At 42.3% G+C, this 14,024-nt stretch overlaps 1 protein-coding gene across 1 annotated transcript in view; it reads left to right on the forward strand.

The window, feature by feature from the left end:
- The first annotated feature begins 380 nt into the window (after positions 1–380).
- Positions 381–14,024, forward strand: part of LOC138961173 (uncharacterized) — a 41,629-nt gene continuing 27,985 nt past the window's right edge. The window contains exons 1-5 of the mRNA XM_070332773.1: positions 381–496; positions 1,801–2,395; positions 9,748–9,956; positions 10,786–12,423; positions 13,141–13,446. Of these exons, the coding sequence (XP_070188874.1) occupies positions 1,854–2,395; positions 9,748–9,956; positions 10,786–12,423; positions 13,141–13,446 (2,695 nt within the window). The 5' untranslated portion in view covers positions 381–496; positions 1,801–1,853. The remainder of the gene's footprint in view (positions 497–1,800; positions 2,396–9,747; positions 9,957–10,785; positions 12,424–13,140; positions 13,447–14,024) is intronic.

Below are 14,024 nucleotides of genomic sequence, written 5' to 3' on the forward strand. Positions count from 1 at the left end.
ATGCAAGGAACGATAAAAAGACCATAAACAACATTAAAAAAACCAAGCAGGCAACAAACATACAAACAAACAAACACACAGGCCATACTAGCTAGTGCAATCTGAGTCAAATACAAATGTATTAAAAAAGATGATGAAATCAAGGCAGAACAATAGGACAAACAGGTAAAAAATGAAACAAAAAAAACCAACAACAAACAAACAAGCAAACGAGAGAAAGAGAGAGAGAGAGAGAGAGAGAGAGAGAGAGAGAGAGAGAGAGAGAGAGAGAGAGAGAGAGAGAGAGAGAGACAGAGACACAGAGAGAGAGAGAGAGGGGGGAATAAAGAAAGACAACTCTTCTACTCAAATATGACAATGAGGAAGTTATCTTCCCTTGGATCAAATATGGCGGCATAAACAAGAGTAAAATGTGTCTCGTTTCATTTTGTCGAAAGAAAGGTATACAACGCACATTACAACCTGAAGTTTTGTATGGTATATCTTGGTGCATCAGGTAAGGATAATAAAATCATGTGTGGTTTGAATGCGTTACCTATTACGTGGGATGCAAGCATATTGACCCACGTCCGTACAGAAATGTCAACTTCCGGTTGGGGTCAAGTGTACAGATCTATCCCAGTGATTATTTTCGTTTTTTAAGAAGTAATTCAACAGTTTCCGGTATCTGGCATTGTGAATAAACGATAAAGATCTATAATAGTTAAGCGTAGATGTACGTTTGTGCTGCAGAAGTGCACAGGCCCATGGTTGTTCATTGTGTGGTTTGATTTTAAATTTAAATGGACGTAGTACTGTACTACTACTACTACTACTTTTACTTCTTCTTCTTCTTCTTCTTCTTTGTCAGGGAATCCCTGTACAGGGCAACGATCCTCATTTTGGTTGGTGCGCCTAATTTCCCTAGAGTGAAAGATAAAGTGGATAGTGTACCTACGAAAATCAAAACAGTGGTGGGTTGGTAGGCAAGCTTTTGCTTTCGCTATTTGCCGTGGCGCTCAATTTCAGGCCCTGGGCTGAGGGGCTGGTGAATCTAATGCGGAGGGGGGGGGGGGGGGTAACAGAGGGAGTGGATTCTGACAGGGGGTGCTTATGGGCTTGCGCCTTGGAGTTGGGCCTCACCGATACTGTACTACTACTAGTACTAGTAGTAACAGACTGCCACTGCCAGTACAGAGTAATGATACTAGTAGTAAATACATTACGTTCAGTCAATCAGTGCATAAATCCCTGATGTAATGACCAGAACATTTTGAAAAGTTAAGACTTCTTAAGTGCACCTTCTTGCGTAAATTCGTCAGAGCTTCACTCAAAGATATTTCAAAATATTCAAATACTTTGATGTACTATACGTACGCAGACCTGGGAACCCTTACGATTTCGCCGTATTTTATACGCTTGATTGTATAAAATACGATCAGTACGGTCGCTTACTGAAGTCACTGTGCAACGGACTCGCGCAAAGCATGTTAATAATAATATTGTTTGAATCATCGATGTTCAAATGTTGTGTGGAGTATGTATACTCTTTTTTTCTGAAAATACACTAAGTTTGTTTGATAATACTCCAAGTGCAACACAGGGGTTCCGAGGTCTGCATACCGAATGTATACCATACGCTTTTAATCTTATTGCAGATGTTTCAGTGCTTGCTTATGAAATGAAGAAGGCATGAAAATTGAAATAAAAATAAATGCGGAAAATGCAACTTTAGATAAGCTTGCACATGTATGTATGTATGCAGTTTTGTTCTTTTGTAAACTTTAACTGAATACTATTTCCTTTTATGAATATCTCCAGACACCAGTGGTGACGTTTCAAAGCTAGCACACTGAGCAAATTGCTCCACAGCCATGGATGACGACTCATGTGGCAAGTTCATCGGCTCCCTCACAAAGTACTTGCAGTCGTTGTGCCACAGCTATGTGGACTTTGACGCCGGTGTAGAGCTGGTTGGTCACATCTACCTTAACGTTGACACAGGCAAGAAAATAGACTATGTGCTCAACGAATCCGTGTGCAAGAACGGTGCCAACGTGGTAAAATTCACCAGCAACAGCTACCATGCGCAGCCTGTTGAGAAACAGAAGAAAGAGACTCCCAAAAAAGACCCTCCGAAAGAATCTGAAAAGAAGAAGAAGAATGATGAGGACGATGTGATTATTGTGGGGACGGAGGGAGGGCGCAGAAACAGACAGCAGCAGCAGCAGGGCGCTAGCCCGTCACGGTCACAGGGCCAGCACGGCCACATGCAGCAGAGAGGAGCGGCAGTGGGTCACCAGGGACAGAATCGTATGGGACCGGCTCAGGGGGGACTGTTTCGTCAGCCACGCGGACCCAACCCTCGCCTTGGCGGCCCCGTGCCTAGACCCGGTGGCTACACCTATCAACCCAGGTAAAGTTCTTTAAATTATAAAACAAATGCGTGTACATGTCTTGGTCATCTCATATTTAAAATTTAAATAATGATCTTAAAGAATAATCTCTGTGGGTGAATGATTTTGTAATGTTATAAGATTCAGCCTTTTTTGCAGTTTAAAAAAAATTAAACTTTCAAACTTAAAAACCTATTCAAAGTATTTTTTCTCGAATGATAAATTATTAGACACAGATACTGGTAGATTTTGCTTCTTTTTTTGTAAAGCTTCAGTCTACATAATAAGGCCTAAAAAAAAATAGGTGTGGTTACGGTAACCCGACCTACCCTATTTTTAGGGGCCGACCCTATAACTTTTTATTACATTTGTCAAAAAAACTCACAAAAAACAAGAAAACGAGTGCAGAAAACGCAATGAAAGCGAAAGCGCTCGAGTCGCACACTTATTTCCCTGTCAAGTAGGTTTAATTTGTACACATTAGAAAAAAAAGTTTAAAAAAAAAAGTGATTGCCTACCTTCCTACCCTATATTTTTTGGCTATGTTACCGTAACCACACCTTTTTTTGCCTAATATTTCAAACTCAAAAGTGATGAAATAATTGATAAAGCCACACTGTGCTAGTGCTTGTAAGTTGTGGAGCTGTTCCTCTTGACTTGAGCAGCCTCACCTGGAGAATGACTTTTTGCGTTATCTGTTTAAGATTGCAGCCCATTATGAACTTCTGATAAATAGTTCTTCTAGCCATGCTGGTGTTGCGGAGCTGTTCCTCTTTCAAGGGTACTGCGCAGTCTGAAAGCTTGTGTCTACATTACACTCCTATTTCTAACGTCAGCATGTTTGCGTCGACATTCAGGATGAAGTGGCAAATAGTTTCATCCATGCTCTGAGTGTACTTGCATGATGGAGCTGTTCCCCTAGACTAGACGTGAAACATAAATCAGGCATGGGATATGTCCGCCGAACGGCGGATTTCCGCCGAATTTTTTTTTTGTTCCGCCGAAAATGCAAAAGTGTCCGCCGAAAAAATAAAGGGGGGAGGCACACAAAAAAAGCACCGGTTACTTTGGCCTTTGCGCAAAAGCCCGCGAAAACTTTCCGTACTTTGTTCACGCACTGCTACCGCCCGCCTCAGTTATTGAACTTTTATGTCTTGAAAGTAAACCAGATTGCACAGATTGTGTTACAAGTTACATTTTCCTGTTTGTCTCAAGAAGATCAATTTTTTTACAAATTTAAACCATATAATACATGTATATATTTTTTTTCTTCAAAAAAGCAAAAATTGGTACATTTTTGTACTAAAAAATCTGATTCTAAAAACAGAATTTAATGGCAAACTTGGAGCTCAGATGACACCAGATTGCACCATCTGGGTTCTTTGGAGAAATTTTTTTTCCGGGGGGGCATGCCCCCGGACCCCCCTAGTAAGGCTAGGCGCTTCGCGCCGTCGACTTGACGCTTCGCGTCTTCAGTTATAAATTTTCCGCCTTTTATACAATTTTCAATTCCCATGCCTGATAAATGGATAGCTTCAGTTTCCATCAAACTTCAAAGCTGTTTTAACTCATTGTCTCCCAGGTACGGATATGGTCATGGCTCAGAAAAGGTGTCGAATTTGTGGGACACTTGAGTCACAAATACAAACTCTTGGATTACTTTCCATTTTGGGGTCCAGCAAAACTGTTTATGTGTTTAGTTGTGTCTGGGCAGTAACAATGTATTTTCATCAATTACTGCGGAATGAATTGCATTTTAAATTTTAACTGGAGTGTGTTACATAACACCGTGTCACACATTGTTTTCTAATATACAGTTAACAGTAAACCTATTACACAATAAAAGTTAACTGCATTATTTAGTATCTACCTTGATCTTCATTTGTGAAAAAAGGCATTCCCCGACAGCAATAATCTGCATATCTAGGTACCCTAGGAATGTGTGTGTGTTACATGAACACCAATAAACAAAACAACGATCAAACAAGTACTCAAAGAACTGAAAAGATTACTGTTTCAGCAGTCAATCTATTCTTAGTTCCACACACTTCATACGGACAGTCTGCAAACAAAAATCAAATCAGAACAAGATGTCAAAATGTATTCAAACAAAAATCAACTTTCTGTGTCTCACAACACAGACATTCAAAACTGCGAAATTCCTATTTATTTTACACACAAAACCTTAGAAATACATGTAATGGGAAGAGAAACAAGTACATAATAGGGGAGACCGGGGCTAGTCCGCCTACTTTTATGCTTTTGGTAGCATAACTGGCGAGTTTGATGAACTAGAAGACTGATTTTTACATTTAGTCAAGTTATGACTAAATGTTTTAACATCGAGGGGGGAATCGAGACGAGGGTCGTGGTGTATGTGCGTGTGTGTGTCTGTGTGTGTGTGTGTGTGTGTAGAGCGATTCAGACTAAACTACTGGACCGATCTTTATGAAATTTGACATGAGAGTTCTTGGGTATGAAATCCCCGAACGTTTTTTTCATGTTTTCGATAAATGTCTTTGATGACGTCATATCCGGCTTTTCGTGAAAGTTGAGGCGGCACTGTCACGCTCTCATTTTTCAACCAAATTGATTGAAATTTTGGCCAAGCAATCTTTGACAAAGGCCGGACTTCGGTATTGCATTTCAGTTTGGTGGCTTAAAAATTAATTAATGACTTTGGTCATTAAAAATCTGAAAATTTAAAAAAAATAAAAATATAAAACGATCCAAATTTACGTTCATCTTATTCTCCATCATTTTCTGATTCCAAAAACATATAAATATGTTATATTTGGATTAAAAACAAGCTCTGAAAATTAAATATATAAAAATTATTATCAAAATTAAATTGTCAAAATCAATTTAAAAACACTTTCATCTTATTCCTTGTCGGTTCCTGATTCCAAAAACATATAGATATGATATGTTTGGATTAAAAACACGCTCAGAAAGTTAAAACAAAGAGAGGTACAGAAAAGCGTGCTATCCTTCTTAGCGCAACTACTACCCCGCTCTTCTTGTCAATTTCACTGCCTTTGCCATGAGCGGTGGACTGACGATGCTACGAGTATACGGTCTTGCTGAAAAATGGCATCGCGTTCAGTTTCATTCTGTGAGTTCGACAGCTACTTGACTAAATGTTGTATTTTCGCCTTACGCGACTTGTTTATTTTACATCAAGACAAATGTGTAGCTGATATCAATGTGCAGACAGTTTTTATGTGCGCATGAACATTTGTTGTACATACTGCTTTAAGTAGACCTACCCTAACGTAGGCGAACTTGCCCCAAGTCGGGGTAAGTCCGCCTACAGGGTGGGGCAAGTCCGCCGCTCTCATCCCATAGTAGGTACAAGACTAGTAGTGGGCAAGCTTTAGTGGGAAAGCTTTTTTAATTCCCTTCAATATTTAGGTTCAAAAATGCCAATGACAAAATACGAAAGAATGTAACACAAAATTACGTTAGGGGAGACCGGGGCTAGTCCGCCTACTTTTATGCTACTGTTATGCTTTTGGTAGCATAACTGGCGAGTTTGATGAACTAGAAGACTGATTTTTTTTATTTTACATCAAGACAAATGTGTAGCTGATATCAATGTGCAGTTTTTATGTGCGCATGAACATTTGTTGTACATACTGCTTACGGCGAACATGCCCCATGACAAATAGGCGAACTTGCCCCTGCAGGGGCAGGCAACTCTAGTGCCAGATAACGAGCACAACATGGGAAGGAAGAAGCAAAACTTTCGTCAGAACTCGACCTTAATTAACGCACTTTCACTCGACACCAAGACTAAGTATTTGTTCTCAGAGGTAATGCATCAAAACCTAAGTCAACTCCTATGCATTCATGTTACAAAAATGAAGAAAAACACTTTTTGTGATCTGTGCTGCTCACGATATATGGGCGAGCAACCTCTGAACTTCTGCAGGATATGGCGGGAAGAAGGGACACCACTCCCACATGGTGGGAATGACTAAAAGGTGGCAAACGTAAGAATAAACAGACAAAGACGGATGTGCCCCGGGGGCGGACTAGCCCCGGTCTCCCCTAGTAAAGAGTTGAAATGCAGCAATGATACCGGACCAGTTATTCCCATTATCAGTTATCTGTCAAGTCATTCCTAAAAGTTTCCAATTAGTGTGTTACATATCACCAAAAAAATCAAACTTTAGGACACTGTCAAGATATTCACATGAAAAATGCATGCAAAAGAATGAAAAATGAAAGAGCAAAACCATAACAACCTAACAATGATGTCTTATGACTTCTACCATGCTCCAATTCACAATACAGAGAAGATTTTCTCACTTTTGACACTGAGTGTGTTACATTTCACCAAAAAAGTCTTACTTCACATTATTTTGTAAGGTATAAAGCATATATCCATCCACTTGGTAATGAAAACAATACACTGTACAAAAAAACTTGATAAACCCAACAAAAAATCTTCAGGTTGAAGGCGGATTTTGAAGTTATCAAGAAAAATACTGTTTATTCGCCAATGAGTGTGTTACAAAACACTGTCATAACATGAACAAAACGTTGTTCATATTCAGTGCATTCAGTTAATTGTGAAATTAATTGTAAGAATGACACCATGGTTGCTACACAACTATTGAAACTATTGTTGACACATTCCGACAGCAATAATCTGCATATCTAGGTACCCTAGGAAAGTGTGTGTGTTACATGAACACCAATAAACAAAACAACGTTCAAACAAGTTCTCAAAGAACTGAAAAGATTACTGTTTCAGCAGTCAATCTATTCTTAGTTCCACACACTTCATACGGACAGTCTGCAAAAAAAATCAAATCAGAACAAGATAACTGTACAAACTATTGGAGTGTGTTACCTCTCAAGATGTGCGAGTGGTGTGAGTAACACACTCAACACTGTTCCTAAAAAAAAACAACCTCTAATTCAAAACAATAAACGCAGACATCATTTTCTGTTTACTTGATTCATTCCTTACTTTGTTCCTGCAAGATTTAAATAATTTTCAAGATAACTGTACAAACTATTGGAGTGTGTTACCTCTCACGATGTGCGAGTGGTGTGAGTAACACACTCAACACTGTTCCTAAAAAAAGAAAACTCTAATTCAAAACAATAAACACAGACATCATTTTCTGTTTACTTGATTCATTCCTTACTTTGTTCCAGCAAGATTTAAATAATTTTCAAGATAACTGTACAAACTATTGGAGTGTGTTACCTCTCACGATGTGTGAGTGGTGTGAGTAACACACTCAACACTGTTCCTAAAACAAAACCTCTAATTCAAAACAATAAACACAGACATCATTTTCTGTTTACTTGATTCATTCCTTACTTTGTTCCAGCAAGATTTAAATAATTTTCAAGATAACTGTACAAACTATTGGAGTGTGTTACCTCTCACGATGTGCGAGTGGTGTGAGTAACACACTCAACACTGTTCCTAAAAAAACCCCTCTAATTCAAAACAATAAACGCAGACATCATTTTCTGTTTACTTGATTCATTCCTTACTTTGTTCCAGCAAGATTTAAATAATTTTCAAGATAACTGTACAAACTATTGGAGTGTGTTACCTCTCACGATGTGCGAGTGGTGTGTAACACACACAACGTAAAAAAACATATATTTCTTTTTCCTGTCATTTATTTCATTAAAATGGCATGAAAACAAAGCACAAGGACTGTATGGAAAGACTATAGAAAAGGCCAGAAAAAACACATGCAATGACATGAAAGCTGAATAACTTGGGAAATTGGTTGAATCGTCTCAAACAGATGTCTTTAAAAATCAAAATAAAGAAAAATCTTTGTCCTAAAAAATGCAAATTTTATCAAAACAAATCACAATAACACTTCTAGCTTTCAGATGAAAAAAAAGGAAGTAAGTTGTTATTTAGTGAAAATAACAGTGTTTCAAACTGCAAGTGAGTGTGTTACAGACAACGAAAAACCAGTGGTTCTTCCCTTGGCCGTTATCGTCCATGTCCTCCATGCCACACTGAGTTCTCAGTTCGAGACAGTGAATGCAACTTTGTAGCAGACGATAGAACAGTTGTTTCCACCGTTGGAAGTCAGGAACATGTCGATAAATAACTTTGATTTACGTTGTTACTTTTTGTGGTAACACGATAGTACACAACAACGAACTTAAGACTTATTTTCATTGCTTTGTCTTCTGTGTTTGTGCATAATTTTTTTTTTTGGTAGTAGATTGTTCTTTCTTGTCCAAGTTTATCGCTTAGTTCAACGTCTGTCATCATTATTAAAAGCGCGGCAAAAGCCAAAACTGCCTACGTGACTCCTAACACGAAAAGTAACACACTCGCCGTTGGATCTAAACTTGATCTCAGCCGACTGTTGGGGTGAGGTACTGGTTATCGTGCAGTATGTAAACAATAACTAACACCTTCTCTTTCCATCTTCATCAAGTTCTTATCCAAGCAGTGTGTGTAGGACGCGCAAATACGACGTTTCGACACCAAGTAAAAAAGTGTCCCAACTTCCGGCCCGAAAATCGACGTAAATTCACTCTACTATTGCGCCTTGCTCGAAAACAAAGTCACCAAACCTTTCGGTTTCTACCAGAATAGTAACTTTATTCATATCTGCACCCCGTGTCAGTACTTTCAAAGGTAGAATAAACCACAACTGAGCGTGTGGGGCGTTTGAATGGGGTAAGGGTGGAGTTCGACGCCATTTCTGAGCCGTGATATCTGTACCCACTCATATGGTTCTATCTGACCAGGTACGGATATCCGTACACACAGTCACTACATTGCATCTGCTCTCATTCGGCACATATCCGCATTCTGCTTAGACTGTTAGCTTCAGTCGCTTCCTGTAACGTCGATCTAACGCCTGCATTCCAGCGTGTTGATACACAGTTTCTACACAGTTACTACAATTCTGAGTGACCTGCTGCAGCACAGCTAGTATGGGCTAAAAAAAACTTGGTGAACATAGGTGGGGACATAGGTGGGGTACAAAGTGTTAAGCTTACTTAATCTAATAAACAAGCCACAATACGATGTTTTATGCTGATACTGGTAATAGTTATAGCCCTACTGAGTACTATGGCTGTAGAACTTCTCCCTTAAGAAATCTCACCTGGAAGTACTGGAACTGGAAGCTTCAGTCTACACCATACCAGTCTTAAATGTTTTAAGCTCACAAGCCATAAAGAAACAGTTAATAGTTCTAGCTGTGCTGTGGTTAAACTTGATGAGCAGCCTCACCTGAAGCCTTCAGTCTACATCACAGCATTAGCTCACAATTGTTATCATGACGAAATGTTAATAGCTCTAGACATACCTTGGTTGTAGAGCTGTTCCTGCAGAGCAGTCTCACCTCCATTTTCTCCACAGGCAGAGGCTGACTTACCCCGGGCAGCCACGCAACTTCCTCAACGTGGGACCTGGATACAACCCCCGCATGCGCCAACCCCACTACCCCCAGCCCCGCGGAGCCCAGCCCCAGGGTGTGAGGAGCATGAACCCTGTCGACAACGACGTCACCTTCATGAGGGAGGAGTATGTGGCTGGTCAGCCTAACAACAGAGCTGGAGCGCAGCCAGGCAAGTAAATGTGGAACAGAAGTATTTTTGTAGTTGATTTATTTGAAACAAAAGGAGGGGGGGGGGGGGTGAATGTGTGTGTGCATGTGGTTTTTGGGTTTATAATATATGCATGAAATTCATTAATTTCTGTCTTATAGTTGTCAATCTTACTGTTAATGTCACTGGCACTATTATTGTATTAATTGAAGTTAACCCTTACACTGGTGCAATTCTGTAACACATGTTACATAGCCACTGGTGAATTAACAGAGAGAAAAATAAAGAAAAACGGTCATATAGGTTTTCGCATCCATGGAAGGTAGTCGGAACCGACCAAACAGACTGAGCCAGTAGCGCGACATATGCCGTGACAACCAGGTGACAGTATACGTAAAGTAGCGCGACATATGTCCGACAACCAGCCCAAGGGTTAATGTTATCATCTGACAGTGCAGACTGTTAGAAGCAGAATGTAAAAACTAAAATGATCACTTTATCAGTCTTCCTCTTGGACAAAAATCCACACCCCCCCCCCTGCTGGTGCTAGTTCTGCTGCCAACATGAGCTAATGGAGGAGGGAGGGGCAATGTTTGATAGTTTGTTTTTGAAGCATTGAATTTGGTGTTGGGTGTATGTCACAAGCCGTATCAAGCTAGCAGCTGGATGTAACTGTGTGTGTGTGTGTGTGTTTGTTTTTAAGCTTGGGAACTAATGTGTAGAGCATACGACAGGTGTGTTAATCAGCGGGAGACCTGCAGCCCGGGGTTATTTTTCCTAGTTCGTGCATAATTTGTCTGTCCCTTTTTGAAGCCTGCAAACTGATTTTGCCTTCATGATCATATTTCAGGTGTGACAATGCCAGGCCAGCAGCCAGGCTATCCTTACCCTCCTCACCAGGTCGCCCCCCACCACCAACAGCAACAGCCACCCCACATGGCCCCCCAGCGCTACATGCCACCCTACACCCAGTCCGGTCAGCCAACCACAATGTCCGGCCCCTTGACTGCCGGGCCCTCCACCAGCATGGGTGTGGCCATGACCGCTGGTCAACCGACAAGCATGTCAACCGCGGGTCAGCCTATGAATATGATGGCCGGGCAGGGTCAGGAAGGGTCAATGGCAGGAGCGGCCCCTACCTCCACCATCCCCTCCATCTTTCACTCGACCGCCCAGCCGGTGTCGGTCAGTGGTGGCATGCCCCTACCGGTCACCACTCATACCATCTTCGACTCGGGCCCTGTCATGTCTACTGACATGTCTGTGACCGTTCAACAGCCAGCTGGAGGAGAAATACCACCAGCAGGAACGGATCCTCTCGCCATTGCAATGACCGCAGCCGGTGTTGGTGCACCATCTGCGACTAGTGGTGCTGCTCCCAGCACTACCGGTGCTCCCATGAACACTTCTCAGCCCGGCCTGCTCATCGGACAGGTGTGGAGCGAATCTGCCGCTGCTCCTGAAGCTGGCGCTCAGTCTCAGCCTGTCAGTGGCAGCACTCTTCCTTACCCCCAGACACCCCCAACCGTCTCCACGCCGACCGCCGGCCCTTTGTCCTCTCCTCTTCCGACCACAAGCACTGCCGGTCACTCTGGGAACGTGTTTGATGTTTTCAACCAGCATCCTCCGCCCACCACAACGCAGCCCCATGGGATGCCCCCGACCTCTCAGCCACAGCCCTTCTCGTCTCAGTTTTCGCCCAGTCACACCCAGACTGGCGCCGTGTCTCAGAACAGTGCTGGAGGCAGCGGTGAGGGTGGTGAGTTCAGTGCGTTGGTGTCAGAACTGCAGGCTTTCAACCAGCAGCCAGGCACCCAAGCTCCAGGCAACAACACCCACCACCCCCATGGTACTAGTAGTAGTACCCATCCAACTTCAACAAGTAACGCCTACCCCCATGGTACCAGCCCCCACCACCCCCATGGTACCAGCCCCCACCACCCCCATGGTACCAGCCCCCACCACCCCCATGGTACCAGTCCCCACCACCCCCATGGTTCTAGCCCCCACCACCCCCATGGTACCAGCACCTACCCTACAACAAGTAGCGCCTACCCCCCTGGGGCCAGCACCTACCCTCCTAGCTCCTCCTACCCTCCAGCCAGCAGTAGCCAAGCTCCCAGCAACAGCTCCCTCCCTCCACCCGGGTCCAGCCATGGGTACCCCTCACAGTCACACAGGGGGGGTACCCCAACGGATGACAGAGCAAACTCTTATCCCATGCCTGGCGGTGATTATCGTCACCGCACTGTGAAAAAAGATCCCGGTGACATTGAAGTCAACATGGCGACTAATGTGATTCACGAATCGACGGAAGCTGCTGCCAGTGAGGCGTCAGAGACATTTTTAGCTCCCCAGGGCATGGGGGGTCACGGAGGTTTGGAGGCGTATCGAAAGCGGAGCGGGTCTGCTTCGTCACACTCCCGCGGAACGCCCAGTCCCAGCTCTGCCAGCTTGGTTGGGCCTGAAAGTGTCGTCATAGAAACAAGTGAGTTTTATTGAAAAAATAGATTCAGAATGATAAACATTTTGCTCATTTGGATTTTTTTTAAAAGCAACAACAATGAGAAAAACATCATGATCAGTCATTTGACCTGCCTGTTCCTAATTGATTAAATGATTAATTAGTTATATTTGGTGTGTGTGTGGTTACAACTAACATTTCTTTCTACTTCTAGGGGCGGTGCATATTGTGATTGACAGATTTTGTTCATACAGATGTGCAGTTATCAGATTGTTTTAATGCTTAGTTTGACTAAATAACATACAGTGAATTCTACAAGAGGCTGGCCAGTTTCTGTGGGAAGAAAGATTCTTGGTAGCAAGCTCTGCTTTGCAGAATGGGTAATATAACGCTGGTTACGTGACTACTTTTATTTAGGAACATTTTTTCTTTTAGTGGATTTATTTTTATTTGTACAAAGTCGTACATTTTCAAAGTGTAATCCGTATTCCTTTTTCGTGCAGGGCGCCCGTTTTTTTTGCAAACTTTCACATTTCTGTGATATGTAAAAATGAAAAACCTGTAAATGTGCTGAGATGTGTATATTACTGCACTATTTTGAATGTAATTTCAACCTTTTTTTTTTTTTGGTCCTCTTCTCCCCACAATTTCATGGATTTTTTTCATTTTTTTTCAGTGTATCCTCCTGGAATTTTCTTTTTCTTTTTTTCTCTAAACTAAAGCAATGATTTTTGTTACCAGAACCCTTCCTTCAACACATTTCATCAGACTACGACTCTGGCTGCGACACTGCGTCAGCCTCAACTGGCGATCGACTCACGAGTCCACAAGGGGCACCACTATCAGGCTCCCAGTCGCACATGCGGCCCCTGTCCATCCCTCTGGTGCCAGTGGACTCCCCGTCATCGTCGACAAAAAGCGTGGACGTGAAGCAAGAGCGACCATCAGTGGACGAGCCAGATTCTGAGACTACTGAGAGTGTGAGAACGGCAGAGACTGAATGGACGCCTCGAGGGCCTGAGTCGGACTGGGTGACTGATATGTCTGGTGAGTTTGAATCGGTGACTGATATATGTGGTGAGTTTGAATCTAAGATTGTCGGCACTTTTCCCATGAAGTCAGATTATGGTTACCTATATGATAGGGTGATTAAAATTGATTGTCTGCACATTCTTCGTATTTGGATGACACTGACAGGGTCACCTTCTCTGTACCGAGTGGCCTTGCAAGTATACATAGTGTGTATGTGCAACAACAGCATCTTCTGCTTTGTTTGATTTGTGATGGTGGTGTTTGTTACAGGTGGGTTCGGTTGGTTTTTACATTTAGTCAAGTTTTGACTAAATGTTTTAACATAGAGGGGGAATCGAGACGAGGGTCGTGGTGTATGTGTGTGTGTCTGTGCGTGTGTGTGTGTAGAGGGATTCAGACCAAACTGCTGGACCGATCTTTATGAAATTTGAAAGTTCCTGGGAATGATATCCCCAGACGTTTTTTTCTTTTTTTCGATAAATACTTTTGATGACGTCATATCCGGCTTTTTGTAAAAGTTGAGGCGGCACTGTCACACCCTCATTTTTCAATCAAATTGATTGACATTTTTGTAAAACAATCTTCGACGAAGG

Source organism: Littorina saxatilis, linkage group LG3, assembly GCF_037325665.1.
Source record: "Littorina saxatilis isolate snail1 linkage group LG3, US_GU_Lsax_2.0, whole genome shotgun sequence".
In the NCBI taxonomy this organism is placed as follows: Eukaryota; Metazoa; Mollusca; class Gastropoda; order Littorinimorpha; family Littorinidae; genus Littorina; species Littorina saxatilis.